The sequence below is a fragment of the Colletotrichum jinshuiense genome, chromosome 11 (genome assembly GCF_051148585.1).
Source record: "Colletotrichum jinshuiense chromosome 11, complete sequence".
Taxonomy (NCBI): domain Eukaryota; kingdom Fungi; phylum Ascomycota; class Sordariomycetes; order Glomerellales; family Glomerellaceae; genus Colletotrichum; species Colletotrichum jinshuiense.
In genome coordinates, this window is record NC_139304.1 from 688,689 (window position 1) to 708,152 (window position 19,464).

A 19,464-nucleotide genomic window follows, 5' to 3' on the forward strand; every position below is an offset into this window, starting at 1 on the left:
TAGGACGACGACTTCAGGGGAAACAAGCAATGATAGAAGCGGCTGAGACCAATCACGACCGACGCGATGAGTTGAAACGGAAAGTGCTGCGAATTCTTGCCGCAGCGCCATATCCACTCCACACGTCAGTCCGGGGGGTACCTAGGTACCTTAGATACCTGATGGCGGGGACGGGGCGGGCTGGGGAGGGGCGGAGCGGAGCGGCCCCTTCTTCATAAGGTGATGTAGTAGGTACCTTATACTTCACAAGTTCCAACAAGCTACTGACCAGAATACTTTTCTGGTCAGGCAAAGATTGATGCTTGGCCAGTTCCCGATACCCCCATGCCTTCCATTTGTGATTCCTGACTATATTGCCTCTTTCCTCCCTTAGCAAATAGACTTACTCCTTCACCCTCCGTTAACAACATCGTATCGTCATGATGCCTTTCCCTCGTTTTTGACAGGCGACAACTTTACTTTACTCGTTGATATCTTGCCGTTCACCTCCGAATTCGTTCCAATCCTCATGCCGACACCAGGGCCCCGGTCGCACTCAGATCCCCTAGTTTGCGCCACCAGCCGCCCTTCCAGACGCACACACGGCTGACATCAAACAACCTCGCGCTGGTGAGCGTCTTCTCTTCGGCCTTTTCGCTTGAACCCCCCCCCCCCCCCCCTTTTCTTTCGTTCGCTAACACTCTTCTCCAGCACAGCCACTTACTCTCGGACGTTGCTCCAATTATTCGACAATCACCTCTACCTATCCTCCAATGCGATGCAGTCAGTTTTGGGCCAATACGAACCGCAGACCGCCCCAAAAATCAACATGCAGCTTGTTGCCGATGGCTCGAAGTTTCGAAGCGTCAGAAAAGTCACGATGGTTGATCTAGTCCGCGAGCAGAGGCGCGCAGCCCACAAACTACGGGTCTCGGCGAGACGGAAACACCGTACTGAGGGCATATCAAAGTACCACGACGAGCTCGACAAGCTGTACGACGGCCGTGTCTGGCTCCCTGCTGGTGTTGACATCGATTCCATCTCATACGTGAACGTCCTTAACTTACGCAAGATCATCAACCATGTCAAAGCGGCCGGTCGCCATCCGTCTTCACTGTGGCAAGAGGGCGGGGAGCTCATAGGTGTACGGTACACTGACAAGTCGTTGGCCAACGCTTGCAGGCGGCTCTCAAAGCCGCTGGTAGCGCCAGAGGATGAACATCAGGGCGACGACATCCAGAATGAAATCCAGGTGAACGACCAGGCTAGCCAGTTTCAGGATCATCGTGGCAGCGCTTCGAGCAATAGTCCTTCCAGCGCACACGAAAACGTCGAGAATTTTGGCATCAGTAGCCCAGAGATACGAGGTTGGGCGAGAAGCCCTCTGTCTTTGTTAGCTTCAGATGCCAACCTGGGTCTCAATGGTGACACCTTAGATGGCGACATTGGCTTTGGTAACCTGGGAGACGACTAGGATGAGTCGCCCTCGCCTCCTGCCATTTCGCCCCTCACTCCGACGGAACACGTCGCGATCCGCACTTCGCCCGAATTTCAAAGCATGGAAACTCCACTGGCCTCGTCTAAGGCTCTAGCTCCTCCGTCCAAGATGGCTGCACCAGGTTCCGCGATGCGAACGTCATCGTCACTTCCACTCATCAACTGTCTAAAAGGCTCCAGCCGCCAACCCCGTGTCCGGGCTGAAGAGCAATCTCGTGCCACCGCCTCGACCAAACAACGCCCCAGCCCCAGTCCTGAGACCGACAACGCCGCCTCCAAGAAACCGGCTCCCTCAGCGATAACCATCTCACCGAGCCTTCATCGCGCTTCCCTTCTCCACGCTGCAGCAGTTGTTGAACCACCTCGGCATTTTGACACCGACACGCTCGCCGCCGACCGCTATGTTGACGATGGAGTCATTCTACACATGTTGTGATGCCGCAACCCATCCGGGCAGCCTTGCGCAGCCTGCCGTAGAGACCCACTTATCCGGGCCGACCAATACGCCCCACAGCGATGGTCCCAGGCGAAGTACAAATAGACCTTCGCCCCCAATCCATAGTTGATAAGACAAGCCGTCTATTTCACACTATTCTGCCGCGTAGTACAAGTAACCTCGGGCATGCGACAACACGTCTTGACTTTTCTCGCAGCCTTGTGCCCGCTGTCAATCCAAGTTGTCGACTCGCTTGATTTACAGGAGGAGAAGGAGCTTCCCAATAGGCTGCAGAACCGTCTTCAGGCGAACCCCAACGCGCTTATCCTGGCCCCAGTCAATCTTACGCGTGCTGGCAAGCACTGGGCCCTTGCTGTAGTTTCGGGCAAGACAGTTCATATCCTCAACTCCATCTCTGGTTACCCCACCAACGAGCTCAAGGCCCGGCTGCAAGGCATGGTGACGTTTCTAGAGCGGCGACCTGGCCGAGAACCCGGGTTTCGCCTCCAGTTCCGTCACAAGACCTGCCTGATTCAGGTTGACGGCGTCTCTAGCGGCGTGGCTGTCATGGTGAAGGCCTTTTACGTTGTTGCCGGTCGTGATCCCCCAGGCGTGGTGCACGACTACAATGTTTGGCTTCGCATACTCTCCGCCTTCGTAATCGGTGGTTCCCTCCCACCCGACGCGCTCTCAAACACTGCCAATGATATGATCATACCATCCACGAACATCGCAGCTACGGCGCCGTTCCCTCCACCCAACAATATCACCAAAGAGGCATTCAAGCCCTGGATGAAACGCTGCCACGAATACGAGACCGAGATTTTAAAGGCTGCGCGCAAAGAATCCGCTGCCAGGGCTCTTGTTAAGGAGACCGTCTTCGCCGCCGCCGAACTTTACAGGGACCTCCGTTTTGTTGGCAGACGTTCCTGGGCCCCGTTGTTGCAGAGTAGGCCCACATCCACCAACTCCATCAGGAATATTGAGGCCGACTATCCCAGCTACTCCTCCGCTCTATGCAGCATTCGAGCCACCAAGGTTGTGGATCTCGACGCCGTGAAGCTGCAGGAAAGGATGGATCAGCAGCGTATGTTGCAGGCTCGAGCAACGTTTGTCATGCAGAGCGTTGTGAAAATGGCAGAGTCTTTGAGAATCCACGTCGAGCAATGGCCGGAGGAGCATTTGCGGGAGTGGGATGATGAATAACCACGAGACAATGCATTAAGGGGAACTGAACTTGCGCAACCGCACACCAGAGCAGACATTTCATTAATTATATATAGATGCCCGTGTAGAGTTCCGCCGGGTTGCATATGCATAGGCCACATTTGCTAGTGCTTCATTCTGAGATTTGTGAAAATATAGGCGATGCGCGAAAGTCTTCGGTCGCACTCGGCTGCGTGTTGACGTAGCTCGGGTCTACCTAATGAATGCACCACGCCGCCAGCCACATCGCTAGCCACATTGAAGTTCAACAACAACGGCAAGCCGCGCATTCTTGGAAACTCGCCACCTAACGCAGGGGGGTGGGGGGTGCCAACACTCGCCATGGACTGCTTGGGGGCATGAGGCGAAGTTGAACTTGGGAAAACTGGTCTGAGGCCAAAGATATAGATAACAAGGGGGATGGTCTTGCTGTGGTGCAGCAGATGTATTATAGGCGAGAAATGGGGTTGGTCCAAGCTTTCCGGTCAGGTGGCTGGAGGAGCCCAGCTTAACCAGCTCTAGGGCGGTTAGTGTCAGATACCACCTCAATCACTCACTATGAAAAGCTCCGAAGGCTGGCTCAGCTCGAGAGATAGATCTTCATGTCGTCCAGGACGTCCTGAGCGCAAAAGCCCAGAGTTTCTACGCTTACTGCCATGCGCCCGGCCAGCCCAACCAGCTAAAAGTATCTACACTTGCTGCCGTGGGCCTGACCAAACGTGGATATCTATACTTACTCATGTAGCTTTGTTTAATAACTTTTACGAAAGTGATATTAAGCCAAGCCTCTACAGTTAAAGAGCTAACTGCCCGGCGTCTACTTAAAAAGTTTTTAACAGATCAAAATCAGCACCTTGTCATCAGATAGATGTAGTACATCGTTATCCTCGACAAGTCCAACTCCCAATCTCTTCCAATGCCTCTCATCTTCATTCTCGCCTATAACAAGTATATAAAGTGCTCGAGACTTTTCCGGTTTGATTGGGCCCTTGTTTGCGTCGGCACCTATGACAACGTATTTCAGTCGGCGGTGGAGTGATTTGGACTCGGCTTGATCCCAAATAATAGTTGTATTTTTCAGGTGCTCAATGTCGTTCTCGGGAAAGTCTTTCCCCCAAGCATACAATACTGTCTTTTTTCCATCTGCAGCGGATAGCCGGATGAGCTCTGGAGAGTTTTGAATGGATGGGAATGGTGACAGAAGAGGCTCCCAATTAATGCTTCCATATGGAAGATCCAAATACTGAATAGGTCCTGACCAAGCCATCCAGGACCAACTTGGTTCGCTCGTGTCCGGGATTGGTAAAAGAGTTTCGCCGATGCGTGGGCGCCAAAGCAAGCTACGGCCTAGGTAACGTTCCACAATACCGTGGCCTCCCATAGTTTTCATAGACCGAAGGAGTCGGGATTCCAGCGCCAAAATAGCTGGGCCGCGGTCTCTTGCATTGCTTAGCTCAAGCCGTGTGTACCTTTCGTACATGGACTGGAAGATTGGGGCCTTGTAACTGTTGAGAAAACGCGCGGGAAATTCTGGATCACCGATAATGTCTAGTCCAGGGCTGTACAACCTGATTAGTTTCACTCAACTTGGAAGACAATGGCAATCTATTCCAGTAGCATAGGGGAAAAACTCACCTGCTCATTTTGGTCAGAGTTTCGCAACGGACCCCGTCACCACAGTGGAAGTACATCTGAGTTGGTGTGAAGAAGATTGCTCGCCGCGATAAAGCCCGTTCTTGGAAATTCCAGCCCTGCGAGCAGAGGGGCGACTTTTCAACGTGGTTGTGGAAGTCGTCAATCATCTCGCAGACTGACATACGAGTTCCATCGGGTTGCGTCACATGTACCACGGCTCGCGGCGGTCTTTCGCCCAGAAATCCGCTGTCGACGGTGGCCGCATGGGTGGCTGCAATCATACAATAAGAATTCGCAAGTATTGTTTCCAAATTCGATATTTCGCTTGCTTTGTCTTCGGGGTTGTCCTGCAGGATGCAGAGGGCATCTATCCAGATATACTTCACGCCCAGGTTCTGTGTAACAATGACGGCGTCCTGGTAGCTCCGAGGAAGCTTGCGGAAGTCCACACCATCTGCAAAATACCCCTCGTTCTCAAGGCATAACTCTAATGCGCCAGAAATTTCCGACCCTCGAATGTATGAAAACGTCGTGTATGGGGTAAGCGGGTTCATCCGTATTGTATCCTGGATACTCACGGTTGGGGTGAGACCATTTTCAATAACCAGCAGTCTTTTGGGTAACCGTGGACTTGAGTTTGACGAGACACAGGTGTGTTCTTCGTCACAAAAGCCAAGCCATTCATTCAAAAGCACAAATGATGCCTTGCTTTTGAACGGCGGAAGAACCGCGCGGCTTGTGTAAAATTTAGATGGTCTTCCAAACGAACATTCGGAGTCTGGTTGCATTCATATTAGCAAAAGCCATTAGAACCCGGCCGGTTCAAACATACATGGATCCGTGCAGAGAGAAAGCAAAGGTGGGCCGCCAGCGTATGACCTAATTGTTGAATCTTCGCGCATCAACGTCATGGTTGAGCCCAAGACTGGATGTCTTGCATCCAATGGCAGGGTTGTCCTGTATAACAAGGGGCAAAGTTCGCAGCGACCGTCATTGATATTCTTTTGCAGGTATTGAATTTCATATCGGCAGAAAAACTCTCGGGACTGCATATCAGCTGTAGCCTGCCTACATATGTCACAGAGGAGCGCCAGTCTGGGATTTGGTGGAATTGGCACGCCCGAGGAGTTCTCAAGAGAATCAAGAACGCGCTGGGCAAACTTTTCATCCGACAAAAAGCGCCATAGATTCTGAAACCGATTAGAATATTTCGACCAAGACCAATTGAACACCGATGCCAGTAGCTATTGGGGGGAGAGAAGGTGAAACCAACAAGACGAGTGGCCTAGACACTTTCCCGATTTCGACGTGATATACTCAATTGTAACGGAAAGCATGGGGGAAGATGAATGGAAACACACTTCAGATAACAATGAAAAAACCGCGGGTAACGTACATCGATCCCTGTTGGTGCTGTGTATTCTAGGTCTTGTGCAGGATCCTGTGGCAGAGACTGGTTTCCTTTTTCAGTCTCACCAACCCCTGGGGTTTTTAGACTTTCGATGGCATATTCTTCTCTGGGTATTCGTACAGACTGCCGTATTTCTAGTGAATTCCTATCCGGTATTGTGTCAAGCCCTTTGGTGGGATATGTTTCCAGCCCGGCGCGTTCAGGAAATAGATAATTCGGGTCTTCTTCTGCCTTTACGCAAATTTCAGCAATACGACGTCTCATTGAATCAGAGTCTCCTCTCTCCTCTTCCAGGATATCGGAATTATCGTTGACTTTGATAATGGGCTGCTTTGTGTTAGCTGTGGTTGCCATGACCTGTGACGGCAAGGAGATAGTCTGTGGAGGCAAGGCGACAACAAGGAGCTTCTTCTGCACGAGGTCAGCCAAATCCCCGAGACAAGACTCATCTACCGGCCAAGCGACATCGCTCAAAAGGTTATCCAGCCAGCGTCGTACAACAGGATGAACAGTTGCTGTTTTATCGGTTCCCTGGCCGCCCCGAACACAATAGAACGCATCGGTGAAATTATCGTCGGCTTGGAGATCTTGATTGAATCTCCGTAGACCATCGGGGCCCATTCGTATCCAAATGAGAAACTCCAGAACAATACAGCCCATAGACCATACGTCATATCTCCTGGATCTTGGTCCGTATGAGGAAGTGAGTGTTTCAGGGGCTTCGTATCTCAGGGTGCCCATTCTGGTTTGTGTTCCTTTGTCACGAAGTTCTGTCGACTGCCTATGACGCTTGGCGAGACCCATGTCGGCAAGCTTTAGTATACCGATGGTGGAGTCGTTGTTCTTGAATCTGAGGATGTTTTCAGGCTTCAAGTCTCCATGTCTCCAATTTTCCTCGTGAAGCTCATAAAGAGCGAAAGAAAGATTCACTAGCTGTGTCAAAAATTCTCTGATCACAGACTCTGTCAACTGAACAGGATTGTCGTCCCAGAAGTCCCGCAGGTTTCCACCATCAGCCCAAGGAAATATGAAGAAGCGCTTTTCGCCACGCAAAATTGTCGCAGCTGCAGAGACTATGTGGTCGTTATTTAAAGCTCTAAGGTCTCCTAAAACCTTTGTTTCATGCTTGTAAATTTCTTCGACTTCAAAAATGTCGGTGTCCGCCCACATTTCTTTGAGGGCAACCCTGGGCTCTTCATTCCCGACCTGGGCATGCGGTCAACTAGTCAGCCCAGCTTCTTGGCCTGTCGCGCTGAATCGATGGGATATTCATACCTTGGGGAACATATTCTGATGGTCTGGGTGTATTTTTATCTCGTAGACGGTGCTGAAGAACCCTGTTCTGCGATCTTGACCAACAAAAGTGAATGGTAGAATTGTGCGAGGTGGTAGATCGAAGGCAAATCTGCTTGTTGTGAAATCGGGGGCCAGAAAAGCCCACTGCTCCTCATAAAATTGCCTCAGAGCAAAACGAGTCCAGGGTTTGTAGTGAAAGGCTTCTAGGGCCTTGTCATGCTTACATTCCCTCACAGAATCCGACAACCGGCAATGGTCTCGGCTAGACTCCCGGGAAATTGGCAAGAACTTATCCGAGAGACTAAACTTCTGCAAGCTTTGCAAACCGCCAATCATGTCGATATCGGCCAGTACCATAACGGCAAAAAATACCTTTGCTTCAGTACATATGAAGTTTATGGACTCGTCTGTTTTGATATCGTTTGGGGCATTCAACGAATTCAGAATAGTCCGTACCATTTTGGGGTTGATCAGCCGTTCGAGACTTTGACTGGGCATGAAACTATGCCCGCTGTCCAGTTGACTCGGACATAAATATGATAGCATCGCGTCTCTTAGCCGCTCAATAACATCTTCCTCGTCATAGTCAAAGTCTAGAGTGACCTCTGGCTGTTGTGCCGTGGTTGGTCTAGTTTCCTGATTTCCAGGAGCAAGATTAAGTTTGGAGCTTAGAGACTTGGGAGTGGTCGAGATCTGGGCCTCCAATGAGCCTTCTTGCATGGCAATTTGATCTTCGCTTTCGGTCTCTTCATCCTTGATGTGTGCGTGTTCCTCTTCTGGGCCTGTTTCCTCGTTGAAGTCGCGCACTGACAGTAGCGCCAAGCTCCTCAGGTGTTTAGCAATATGCATGGCGACAATCACCTTATCGCAGGCTCTTTCTGCCGAAAACCCCGAAATAGGCGCATCCTCCGCACCCTGAGTGATAGTAGAGTGCTTTTGATGGTTCTTATGGTTAAGTGGCTGCGGTGTCATATTCTTCTCCGTATGCTCTACTTCTTCCGCGGTCGCAGGAGCCAGCATACCGTGGTAGCAAAACGGACAAACGTCTTCCTCCACAGGCGCGATGGATACGTTGCTTTTAACCATGGAGCTCAACTGCGCTGCAGAAACCCTTTCGTGTACAATCCTAACATGTCGCTCAAGCTCAATAACGCTGGCAAACCTTTCTTGTTCGGCAACTTCGGCGGGATCTGTGCTTTCATGAGGAATGTCGCAATGCCAGAAAGTTAGGTGCTGTAGTTCCAGGGCCCAGTCATCTCCATGAACTGTTTCCATGTGTTCATGCCAGCTTTTGAATGTTGGAAATGACATTGGGTAGTCCGCAGAACAACCAGACAGGCAAAAGTACGGTTCGAAATCGATGAGGAGATGTTCTCTGATTCCAGTTAGCACAGGTTCTTATTAGAACTAGGCCAAAGAAAACAAAAGGCTGGGACGGCTCTGTGAGGGAATTTGTAGAAAACATACTGCCAAGCTTTTGCATCTTCGGTACCGTGTATAATTACTTTAGCAAAACACCAACGACAATGACAAGATGTTGTGGCTTCATTGATGTTCGGCGGCTGTATCAGCTTCTTCTCAAACTGATGAGGGGACCAGAAGTCCTCTCTCAATATCTCAGACAGGTAGTGGGGGTCATCTGCTTCTGCATTTCTGTCCTTAAGCGTGTTAGCTTGAGATACCTCCTCGGAATTCGAGTTACTGCGATTTTCCACTACTGCTTGTGGTTGGCCAAGCTCCTCTGCTTGAGACGCAAGTCTGCGAGACAGCAGTCGCTCTCTTCTATTCCTGAATGACATCTGGAGTCTAGCTCTAAGAGCATCCCCTAGTCTTGGGAAGCGACTCTTTAGAATACCCATGAGAAATAGCGAAATCGGACCATCCTCGAGTTCCCCATGCCTTGATGTGCGGGCGTTGCTGGGTACATCATGATTGACTGGCGAACGAATGGCGACGGCAAGAGCCAAATCCTGAAGCCTTTCTATCGAACCTTGGACAGAATTCAGCCGTGCCTCGGATAGTGGCTTAAGCGCAATATCGGGTAGCGATGACTGATTGGATTTGCTACTGCCTGTAATGACGGTTGACTCGGCATTTACGACTACTCTTTTTGTTAGAATTATGTTCATTGGATCTTGGAAGGAAAAGTGTTTCTCAAAGTCTCACCATGTTCTAGATTCGACTTGATGCTCCTTAGGAGTTGGGTGGACAGAATGCGAACCTTCTGCCCTTCTTTCTCCTTCTCGATGAGGGTATCCCGGGGATTATTGTCTGATTTTTCAAGGTGCCTAGACCAGGCATTGAATCGTTGAGAATTGTCCAAAAAGGCTGAATGATCACGACTGCGAAGTTTGAATAACTCTAACAGTCTTGAGAATAAATCCTTGCAGTCTCCTGCTAAGCGCGCAACCTCGTCTGCCTGCGCAGCATCCATAATCGCAGCTCAGCTTAGTGAAGTAGACTGCCTCGCCACGGCAAGAGCATGCGCATCTGTAAGGAAACACTTAATGCAGCGGAAACTGGGCAGGATTTCGTACCATCGGGCCTTATTTTCAGCGGCTTCTTAGGAGTATGGTATGTTCAATGAAATTTCCCGGCTTTTCTTTTTGTCGAGCGCTCTCACACATATTGTCGTGCATAAGACGCGTGGTGTCGGGGAGCAAACCAACCACCGAGGGGGTCGAGGTTGCATGCGCCTTTATGCAGCATTTTAATGGCCGACCAATCAGTTTCTGCCACAAAATCGACCTGCAAAATCATGTCTTGCACTGACATACACGATTCGTCAAATCCACATGATGGTGCGGGGGCATAGGATCAGTTATCAGCAAACGAGCAGGCTGCCGCTGAAGTTCAGGATAACCCGGAAGCTCCTTTCTCCCTTGGCATGCAAGTCAGCACGCCATTTGGCTGATCTGAGCCGCTTTGAGTCCACCGTGTCTGCCCAATTCCTCGTCTGCTCTGCCCCATCTTTCAGCCAGAACATGCATAGATTTTCATTCTCCGCGAACCACGCCCAATATTCCAGCCAGCGCCAGAGAGGTTTTCCAGTGCATGAGTGTTTCCATTGCTACCTCGGCCACATCTTTCTGCTTAGCATGAGTTCCAATACCCAGCAACGTCTTGGCTATTCCCATCGCATATTGAAGTCATTCAATGTCGGATATACTGGATCACGTCACAGAATGGCGCATTCTCGACAATATCCTTCCATTGTTTGTGCCGGAGTGTAAGGGAAATTGGCGTCTTCACAAAAATGACCATGAGCTTCTGAATGATGAGAGTGCCGAGGCCGCTTTCAAATTTGAAAGCGAAAGTGAAAAGTTTATGTTCGACATGCAACTCATTCATGAATCAAAGTCAGATAAAGGGCTTTCCAAACCCGCCATGGATTCTTGCTTAGAAGCGATGTCAAGTCTACTCGACTTTCTCGAAAAAACGGTGGTTCTGGACCGTATCCTGGATGTCGAAACCTCTCAATCTGAGCAGTCAATTCCTGGCGCAAGTTCCCCATCGAGGCTGGAAAACCAACAAGATACGACGACAGTCATCGATCTTGTGTATCGGTGGTTTGATACACCGGTAGGTCGGGTTATTGCAAACACGATCTTTCGGGGCTCGTTTTCCTTTGGATCGACGACCGATCACTCCCAGCCATCTGCGCAACCAGTAAAAGTTGTAGCGAGCAAGCCAACCGAGCCAAAAGATGCCTTCAGAAAAGTCATCGCTTTGGGGACACTCATTCAAAACACCAAAGCTTTCGGTTTCGACGCCATCCTGGAGGCATGCAAAGACGTAGTGGAGTGGGAACATGACCTCCAAAATATCCAAACAGCGGTCGATAAGGCGAATCACACCAAGAAGGTTTTCCTCTCGACACAAAACGTCCCGCAAAGGAGATCAATCCATGCAGCCAACTATGACTCGTCGCGACCATGGGAGATATCAAGCCATCTTTACCGCCTTCTTAGTCGCAAAACATGTCGTGGACACCAGGCTAAGCTCCAACTAAATGGGTTTTCAATCGACCCCGTTGACAGGTCGGAACAAGTCAAACTCAATGTTTTTATATCATCGTGCCCGCCCCCTGTCATCTCATATTGGCAGGAAGGTCATTTCAAGCTCGTTGAAAGGTAAGTCTCATCATGCGAGTCTTGATACCCGACCTAAACCAACATCATTCGCAGGACCGACCGCACTGAACTCCCTATTCCCGACCTTTGTGCGTACACCCGCAGAACGTCGGTCCAAAACACACCAAGGCGTCTGAAGGTTAATTTTAGCGAGACCGACATATACGAAACGCCGATAAATCTGAAATACTCGTATCGCTCCGCAGCACCTACCATGTCTTTTGCCAACCTTCTTGACCAAGGAGTCTTTCGCGATCCGACATCCAGAGGTGGGCTGTTTACAGCAAGCGACAAGAGTGTTCTGGCTCTTTCTCTGGGTCGTTGCTTACTTCACCTCTTTTACGGTTCTTGGATACAGCAAGAGTGGACTGCGGAGGCCATTCATTTTCTGCATGGGTCAACAAGCACGTCGGATGAGATTTTTGAGATCCACAAACCCTTTGTAACCTGCTCCCTCTTCAAAGACATGGATGCAGACCGATCGAGACTAGTTGGTGCAGATTACCATCCTTTTCTATGGTCTTTTGCGAAGCTACTCATCGAAATCAGCGCGGGCGACCGTTTCCCTGCGAACCCATCAGATAAAGCTTTTATTGACAAGGTGTACGATTGGATTGATGGGCACAACGGCGCAGGAAGCAGGTCGTACAACGAAGCCATTTCCGGGTGTCTCGAGGCGACAAAGGCACTCGAAAGGCGCCGAGTCACGTCAGGACAGGAGAGCAGGTGGGGACAGGTCTGCGTTGAAGAGCTTCAGCAGGTACGTTCGATAATATACAAGAAGGTTGTTGGCCCTTTGGAGGTATATGTCGACGGGTTTGAAAACATCCTTCAAGAACTCCAGTACAGAAGCCTTTCACTTCCCGCACTCCGCAAGGCCAGCACCGCGCCTCAAAGCTCTGCAAGCAGTCTGGTGTTTTCTCGCAACTCTAGAATCTCTGCAGCGTCTTGCGCTACTTCAATAAGTGCAGATGGCGTAACAATGGAGACACGAAGTCTTTATTTAGCCGAGCAACCCTCATCCGGCGTAATTATATTCGACGACGTGGGACACCCAGTGGAGAAAACGTGAGTCTTCCCCGAACTTTATCAATTCAGAACCTCCATTAAATCTTACGGATACCTGTTTAGAACAATATTCAATGCTACGGCTTTTTTTCGTTCCTTTGAAGAGTTCCAGAGAAGGTTCATTATGCCGAAAGGGGCGAACAAACGAGCCGGTCGTCCTCGAATTCGAATCGCCCTTCTAGACACTGGTGTAAACGAAAGCGACAACTATTTGCTGGGGAGTAAAACGACGGCAAAAGAGTATAGAAACAAGCAGGGCTTTCTATTCCAGGATGCACAACCTATCAAAGAATATTGGCCAAGTAGAAATGATGCCAGAGACACGTGCGGCCACGGTACTAATTTAGCATACCTTCTTCTCAAATTTGCACCCGAGGCGGACTTATATATCGCAAAGGTCTCTTCAGACACGCTCTCCGTCGATCCGGTGAATGTACTTGGTGTAAGTTGCAACTTGTTGGTGTTGGGAAATTGATGAGATTTTATTACATCACTTCACTTCCTTTGATCTATTCCACTTAGGATATATGATTGTGGGAATCGAACTAATTGCATGACTTTAATAGGCCGTCTCTTGGGCATTGGAAAAGAATGTTGACATTATTAGCATGTCATTCGGCTGCAACTATTACGACGGTGACATTGCAAAGGCCGTCAGTTTGTGCTTGAAACCAAGAGACATTCCCCCACCGCTTCTCTTTGCCGCGGCAGGAAATTACGGGCTGAACAATAGACGCGCCTTTCCCTCTAGTGAGAGAAATGTCATTTGTGTGTACGCGCTCGATGGCAAGGGCGGGCCAAATACGATCAATCCTCCTAGACATAACGAGCCCAACTTCGCTACTTTGGGTTGCGGCATCGAGTTGAACTGGGGAAGTTCGGCTACGCATAAATCAGGCACCTCGTACGCTACTCCAATTATGGCGGCTATCGTGGCCAATTACCTAGACTGGCTTGGCTTCTACAAGGGCAAAGAGGATGGGTTCAGCCTAGAGGAGTACGACCAATTGAGGTCGGAGGGTCAAGTGCGCCATGTACTCGAAAAGTACATGACCGCTTATGAGCCGGAAGACAAGTTGCATTTCATTGCTCCTTGGTGGCTCTTTGATCCTAAAGAAATTCATGAGACGATAAAACAAAAACGTGATGAGAAAGAGAAGGAAGTTGATAACAAGACAGACCGAGATATCATAGGAAAGATTCGGCCAAGGGGCGGTGCTAAGCCTGCAACAATTGCGATGCATAGCCAAAGACTAGGTAGCGATTAAACATCTCGTAATTTCTCGATTAGGCACTCATGGCGAACTAATAATACCATCTGTCATGTTTACTTACATTCAGTCTTCCGACGACGATGACTTGTATGCCATGTCCTGTGACACTCATGACGCCTTCTTCGCCCAAAATGATGCAGAAATCCTACGGATGTAACCAAGGAACCGTGATTTCAATTCGTTTGTTTCGAATCGAGGTGGACGAGTCGGATTCACCGGCATCCAACTGAGCACGAAACATATAGACCGAGTTTTCGGCAAGCGACTAAGAGCTGGGCATTCCCCTACATGAGTGGCTTGCTTATTGTTGATTTCTAAGTCGCATGCATAAGCTGTGCGCGGCTTGGGTGCGCCAATCCCCACTTCTGCAGTCATTAGGAACCGCCCATCTTGTGGAATTGTGTTGCAACGCTCTGCCATAAATAGCGATGGGCTATCCAAGGCACCTACAAGAATCCGTTCGTCACTAAAGTGTCCCAAAACAAACACACTCAGACTTCTACATCAATTTGACTGTGCGTTTGGGGACCCTCCAACACACCTTTAACGACACCTCGTCCCATAGCCTGCTATATACATCCTGGCCAACAACAATCTTGTACCTCGGCTCTGAATCATAGTCAAGACATACGTCATCGCCCCAAACTTCTCCATCGCCCCGCCCCCTCAGATCAAGGCTGATGTTTTGCCAACTCCTCTCCCCCGGGTGCAGCTCGGTGACATACTTGTCGACCCCTTCGGACCAGAGCTGGTGGCCATAAACCGGGACGCCCGCGTGGCACCGGAGACGAAGCACATTGAAGAGGTCGACCGGAAGGGTCGCTTCACCGCAACCCGCAAGAGCCTTCTCGAGGGCCGTTTTGGCGTCGTAGCCAGCTTATTGGCAGCCCTTGGCATCGGTGCAGTCGTGGACATTGACTTTTTTGTGCAGCGCAACTCGTCGGAAAAGCTGAGCATCGATTCACTGGAGACGCACGAGCTTCGCGTGACGGACGACTACGTCAAGAAGGTCCTGGCCTCTGTGCCCGTTAGCAACTATACCAAGCAATTCCCAAAGTCCCAGCTCTACATCGTCTCTGGTTTGAAGATTGCAAAAGGCGTCTCATCTCAGAGCGACGCCGAATTAGAGACCGGCGTAGACATCGGCGGCGGCGGGCCTTCCAAGGCCGCCAACATCAAGCTGCTAAAGTTCCTGTGGAAACGATCCCAGGGCCAGTCGTTCGAGACGTCGACGGATTTCGTTCTTGCCCTGCAGCTGAGGCGCATCAAGTACAAGGCGGGGGAATTGCAGCACGAGCTGAGCCTTGAAAAGGTGTCGCTTTCGGATGGCACAGCCGTTCCCGCCGAGGTTGTGCGACATTACGAGGGGACCGACGACGACATCTCCGCTGCAGAAGCCATCGCTGATGGAGAGATCCTGAAGATAGATGGTGAGGAGGGGTTGGAAGTTTTCGATCTTGTTGATCTTTTTATTGACTGAACAGGTCACGTATGTGAAATGGGCTTCTGGAAAGCCGGGTCTCTCATGTACTCCAATTGGGGTGATATTCAAGGCAATTCTTCTACACCAAACCTCACAAATTCACCTTATCCCTTGTATGACTCGTGGCTCTGGTTTTGATCAGTTTGATTTGTTCCTCGGAAGCGCTTTAGCATAGTTGCAGCAGCGGATTTCATGCCCAACTGCCCGATATTAATAGTACCGTAGCCATTCGAATTTACAGACCAGAACAGTTCTTTACAGCAATTCAAGATAAAGTACGCTGCCAGTTATATCAGTAGCGCGGCATCCCCCTTCTATCGTAAGGATATTCTCAATTCGACCAGGTATCTTTGAGAGTCAACGTCATGATACATGGTGGTGATGCGACGAGAGGATACGGGACTAGGATACGGGATTGCTGAGGTCCAGCCATCGGTGGTGCACCAAAACGACGTCCACCAAAGCCACGCTATCACGTGATTACGTGTCAGGGTTTAAACGCAATAAGATGAGCCATCAGCCATTAGCCCATCGTTCGTTCGCTCCTCCCTTTGCCATTGCGATGATGCGAGCGCAGCTCGTGGCCGCGACACCCAGCGAGGCCTCATACGGGCCCAGCCCGTTACAAAAAGACACTTATTAGGGAAGGTAGAGAGGCTTTATAATAATATTTTAGAGAATTAGTCCTTCTCCTTGTGTACTGACACTTATACTTCAAAATAGGATACTGACTAAAGTCCTGACCTTGGTATACAACAAATGATAATTATCTTGGTTTAATAGAACTACCCATGAAACACAACTACCCCATTTTGATGTCCCGTTCGTGTGAAGTTGCCATACATCCCCCAATTAATCCATCCACCGTCACATCTCGTGTGATCCACTGTGCCAGATTTGAAGATCCACACACCATAATTCAGTGTGAACCCACGTTTTGTCACTGACCACGTCCTATGAAATACTTGCCCCTCTAATGAGATGGTGGTGTGTTTCTCCTGCGCCATATTCAGGATGAGGATATTGTGATGCCCTTTGTATCTGGTTGATAACTCCCTGAATCTGTCCAGAGCGGCTTTCATAATAATTTCCGGGTGCTCAGGGAGGCTACTTAGTTGTTCTATGAGCTTATAGGATAATTTAGTTACGGGGAAATCGGGAAGGAAACTGGCGGAGATGCAAACCTGGCTAATCTCGGTGTCTGAAATCATTGTAGAAGTCGATATTCGTGAGTAGACTCGGTGCCAGATGGTTTAGAGAGGGAAAGTATAGAACCACTCGAATTATTACTGCTGGAGTGTGAAGTCCCTTTGCCTAAGGCACCTGAATCAGCTGAGTGTAAAGACAAGTGTTAAACCAATGTAATTATCCATACGGTAAATTATAAACAATCACCCATTCGAGGTCCATGAGCTAAATAGCTTTTAAAATGATACTAGTAGTAGACTAAAGGGAGTATTAGAAAACACGTCAGAAACTCAAGAACGAAGTGGCACAGAAGTGGCCCTGGCTAGTTCTGACCTTGGTCAGGAATCCTAGGGAGTTCCAGCCATTTCTAACCAATAGCAATACTTGGATTTCGCCATACTTTCACAATGAAACCCAAGGGAGTTCGTGTACTACGAACCTCCTCCCTTCTTACTTCGTTAAGTAACTGGGAATCAGACCATTTGACCCGATCGAGTATCCCTTATAATACCAATAGGTATGTAGTCTAATAATAGAGAATTTTGTCTCTAAATAGTTTATTAGTCTAGGCTAGATAGGCAGTAGTGTAGATAGGTCAAACAGCGCCTCAAACATTTTAATCCTTGTCTTAAACTAAAATATGTGGCTGGAGCTAGTATTTCAGCTGCCATTTCAGCTTTCACGTATATTAGCCTATTACACCTCAGCTTGAAATTTGAAATGAAAAATAAAGAGGATATTATGAAGGTGGCGCTGGAATGTGTCGTATTATCTAACAGATCAAGCATGGTCCGACTATAGTTTCACCAGTCATATAGTTAGTTCCGTAGGTAGTTAAGAAAATACTTTGTCTCAATAATTGATTCATCTGACTATACAGTTAGCGTAAATAGCTCGTATAATGCATTAAACATTTTAAGCCTTATTTTGACTTAGCCTTTGGCTGGAACTGGTATCTTAGCTGACCCACATATATCCCTCCACGTATACTGACCCCTTACAAGACTGGATTTGAAATGTTAAGCGAAACGCGAGATAGAGGTGACATGGGTGGCGCAGCCCTGTGTTTCTGACAGATGACGCTTAGAAAAGATGTTAGATGCAGTAGCAACTAGTCAGATTGAGCATGCCCCCTCCCCTAGCCCTACTAGTCTAGGTGTTTAAGTTCTGTTAGTGAAGTACGGTATGTATCTATGGACTTGTGTAGCTAGTCTCTGTCGCCTAGTAACACAGGGAGCTAATGAAAAGAGAAACACACCGGAATTGCGCATTTACGTCTCTTGAACCAATAATCAAATTCTCAGAAGCTCGAATGTTCTATTTTTTGATAATATTGTAGCCTTTTCACAGTTCTTAATGAGTGGAACATTCCTTGATACTTCGATTTGCTGGATCAACTTGGCTCCATACTTCGCGCATTACGGAATACATACAAATACTCGATACCCATTAATTCCTCGCACCGTCTTGAATAGAGATCTGTTGGTCACAAAATTAATACGTCTTTAGCTGTCGGAGCCAGCTATCCTTCACGCTAGACGGAGGCACAGACGACATTGTCCTCATAGAACTTCCCAGAAATGGAAACTTCAATGGCCGGAGGTCGACGAGCCCTTTGGGACCGCGCATACAAAACTCTCAAAGAAAGGGAAGAGCCTCTCGTCGTCGAGTACGAGGCTGTCTTACAGAAACAAGAACCGAATTGCTCCAACTGTATGTCACATGCGACCGCATTGAATTCTCAAGCTTGACTCCTTATAGCGACCCATTCAGATGGTAACGCAACCTACTGGACCCATGAGGATCTGAGCGAAATAATTAAGAAGGGCCTGGAGCAGCAACTGGTTGACAAGACAGAATATACTGTCTTTGGCCATAAATATTCCTTCAAGAATCAGTCTCAAGTCACAGTGGAATTCATTCAGCGTATCAAAACCCTGATTGATGACGCTGTCAAGGTGTCACCCGAAGCATCTTTGGCTTGGGCTGGAGTCTGTGTCGTTCTACCTATTCTCACCAATCACTTCGATGCCAAAAAGGACAACTCAACTGGCTTCGTCTACGTTACGTCTCGAATGTCGGTTTATGTGCAGCTGTGGGACGTACTTCAGACCAAAGACTTTGGCGGACTGAGAGAGACCCTCGAAGATCAGCTCATCACCATTTACTGGCATATCATCCGCTTTCTGCTTGCCACCGTAGTGAGAGTCTTTCAGAGTACATTGAAGAGACTCGCCAGAGACATATACAACGCCAGTTTCTGGAAAGATTCATTGTCTGAGATCAAACAACTTGAAGAGACCTTTGACCGTGACTTTCGAAATCTCGATGGTGGTTTCTTTGTCAGCAAAATCAAAGAACTTAAGGCGGCATCAGATGACGAGATCAAAGAGATTATATCTGCTCCAATTGTCGATTCTAGTGTAACCCAGAATCATTCTGGGTCCGGGGATAATTACAACATCAATGGAGACTATAACCGTGCTGAACATGGTGGTGCTATCTTGCACGGCGCAGAGTTTAAAGGCCAGGTCACCTTTGGAAGCAAGTAGTTAATGTAGTGTTGACTTAATGTTATTTTCTGTAGGATTTGCGCAGTAAGTTATCAATCATCAGCTGTTAGTTTACTTAACGCAACGTACTTCAAGAACCTTGAAGTTGGCTTAAAAGCTCACATGCGGTAACTATGGATGTCACTTTGAATGATAATTAGGTGTCTTGGAGCTTTCTTTCACATTATAGACACTATTCTACTTTTATGCTACTTGAGGCCGCGTACACGTGAACGCTTGATTATGACATTATGTAAGGTCTAGGCATATGGCTTACAATAGGTTTTACAAGCAAATTGCGCCTTA

At 48.7% G+C, this 19,464-nt stretch overlaps 5 protein-coding genes across 5 annotated transcripts; 4 read left to right on the plus strand and 1 right to left on the minus strand.

Moving 5' to 3' along the window:
- Positions 1–808: 808 nt before the first annotated feature.
- Positions 809–3,118, plus strand: EsH8_XI_000121 (uncharacterized protein; the record flags this gene model as incomplete). The annotated part of the gene is made up of 2 exons (XM_083274029.1): positions 809–1,433; positions 2,130–3,118. 2 exons carry the CDS (start codon positions 809–811, stop codon positions 3,116–3,118), a joined length of 1,614 nt encoding a protein of 537 aa, XP_083120365.1.
- Positions 3,119–3,950: 832 nt separating this feature from the next.
- Positions 3,951–9,894, minus strand: EsH8_XI_000122 (HET domain-containing protein kinase; the record flags this gene model as incomplete). Its single annotated transcript, XM_083274030.1, has 7 exons — positions 3,951–4,677; positions 4,754–5,531; positions 5,586–5,943; positions 6,150–7,370; positions 7,440–8,835; positions 8,928–9,561; positions 9,627–9,894. 7 exons carry the CDS (start codon positions 9,892–9,894, stop codon positions 3,951–3,953), a joined length of 5,382 nt encoding a protein of 1,793 aa, XP_083120366.1.
- A 722-nt stretch (positions 9,895–10,616) lies between these two features.
- EsH8_XI_000123 (S8/S53 family peptidase) lies at positions 10,617–13,929 on the plus strand (the record flags this gene model as incomplete). The annotated part of the gene is made up of 4 exons (XM_083274031.1): positions 10,617–11,593; positions 11,648–12,661; positions 12,725–13,103; positions 13,228–13,929. The coding sequence occupies 4 exons, from the start codon at positions 10,617–10,619 to the stop codon at positions 13,927–13,929; spliced, it is 3,072 nt and encodes a 1,023-aa protein (XP_083120367.1).
- A 434-nt stretch (positions 13,930–14,363) lies between these two features.
- Positions 14,364–15,415, plus strand: EsH8_XI_000124 (uncharacterized protein; the record flags this gene model as incomplete). Its single annotated transcript, XM_083274032.1, has 2 exons — positions 14,364–14,397; positions 14,556–15,415. The coding sequence occupies 2 exons, from the start codon at positions 14,364–14,366 to the stop codon at positions 15,413–15,415; spliced, it is 894 nt and encodes a 297-aa protein (XP_083120368.1).
- A 2,783-nt stretch (positions 15,416–18,198) lies between these two features.
- On the plus strand, positions 18,199–19,158 carry EsH8_XI_000125 (uncharacterized protein; the record flags this gene model as incomplete). Its single annotated transcript, XM_083274033.1, has 2 exons — positions 18,199–18,319; positions 18,380–19,158. The coding sequence occupies 2 exons, from the start codon at positions 18,199–18,201 to the stop codon at positions 19,156–19,158; spliced, it is 900 nt and encodes a 299-aa protein (XP_083120369.1).
- Between the last annotated feature and the right edge of the window lie 306 nt (positions 19,159–19,464).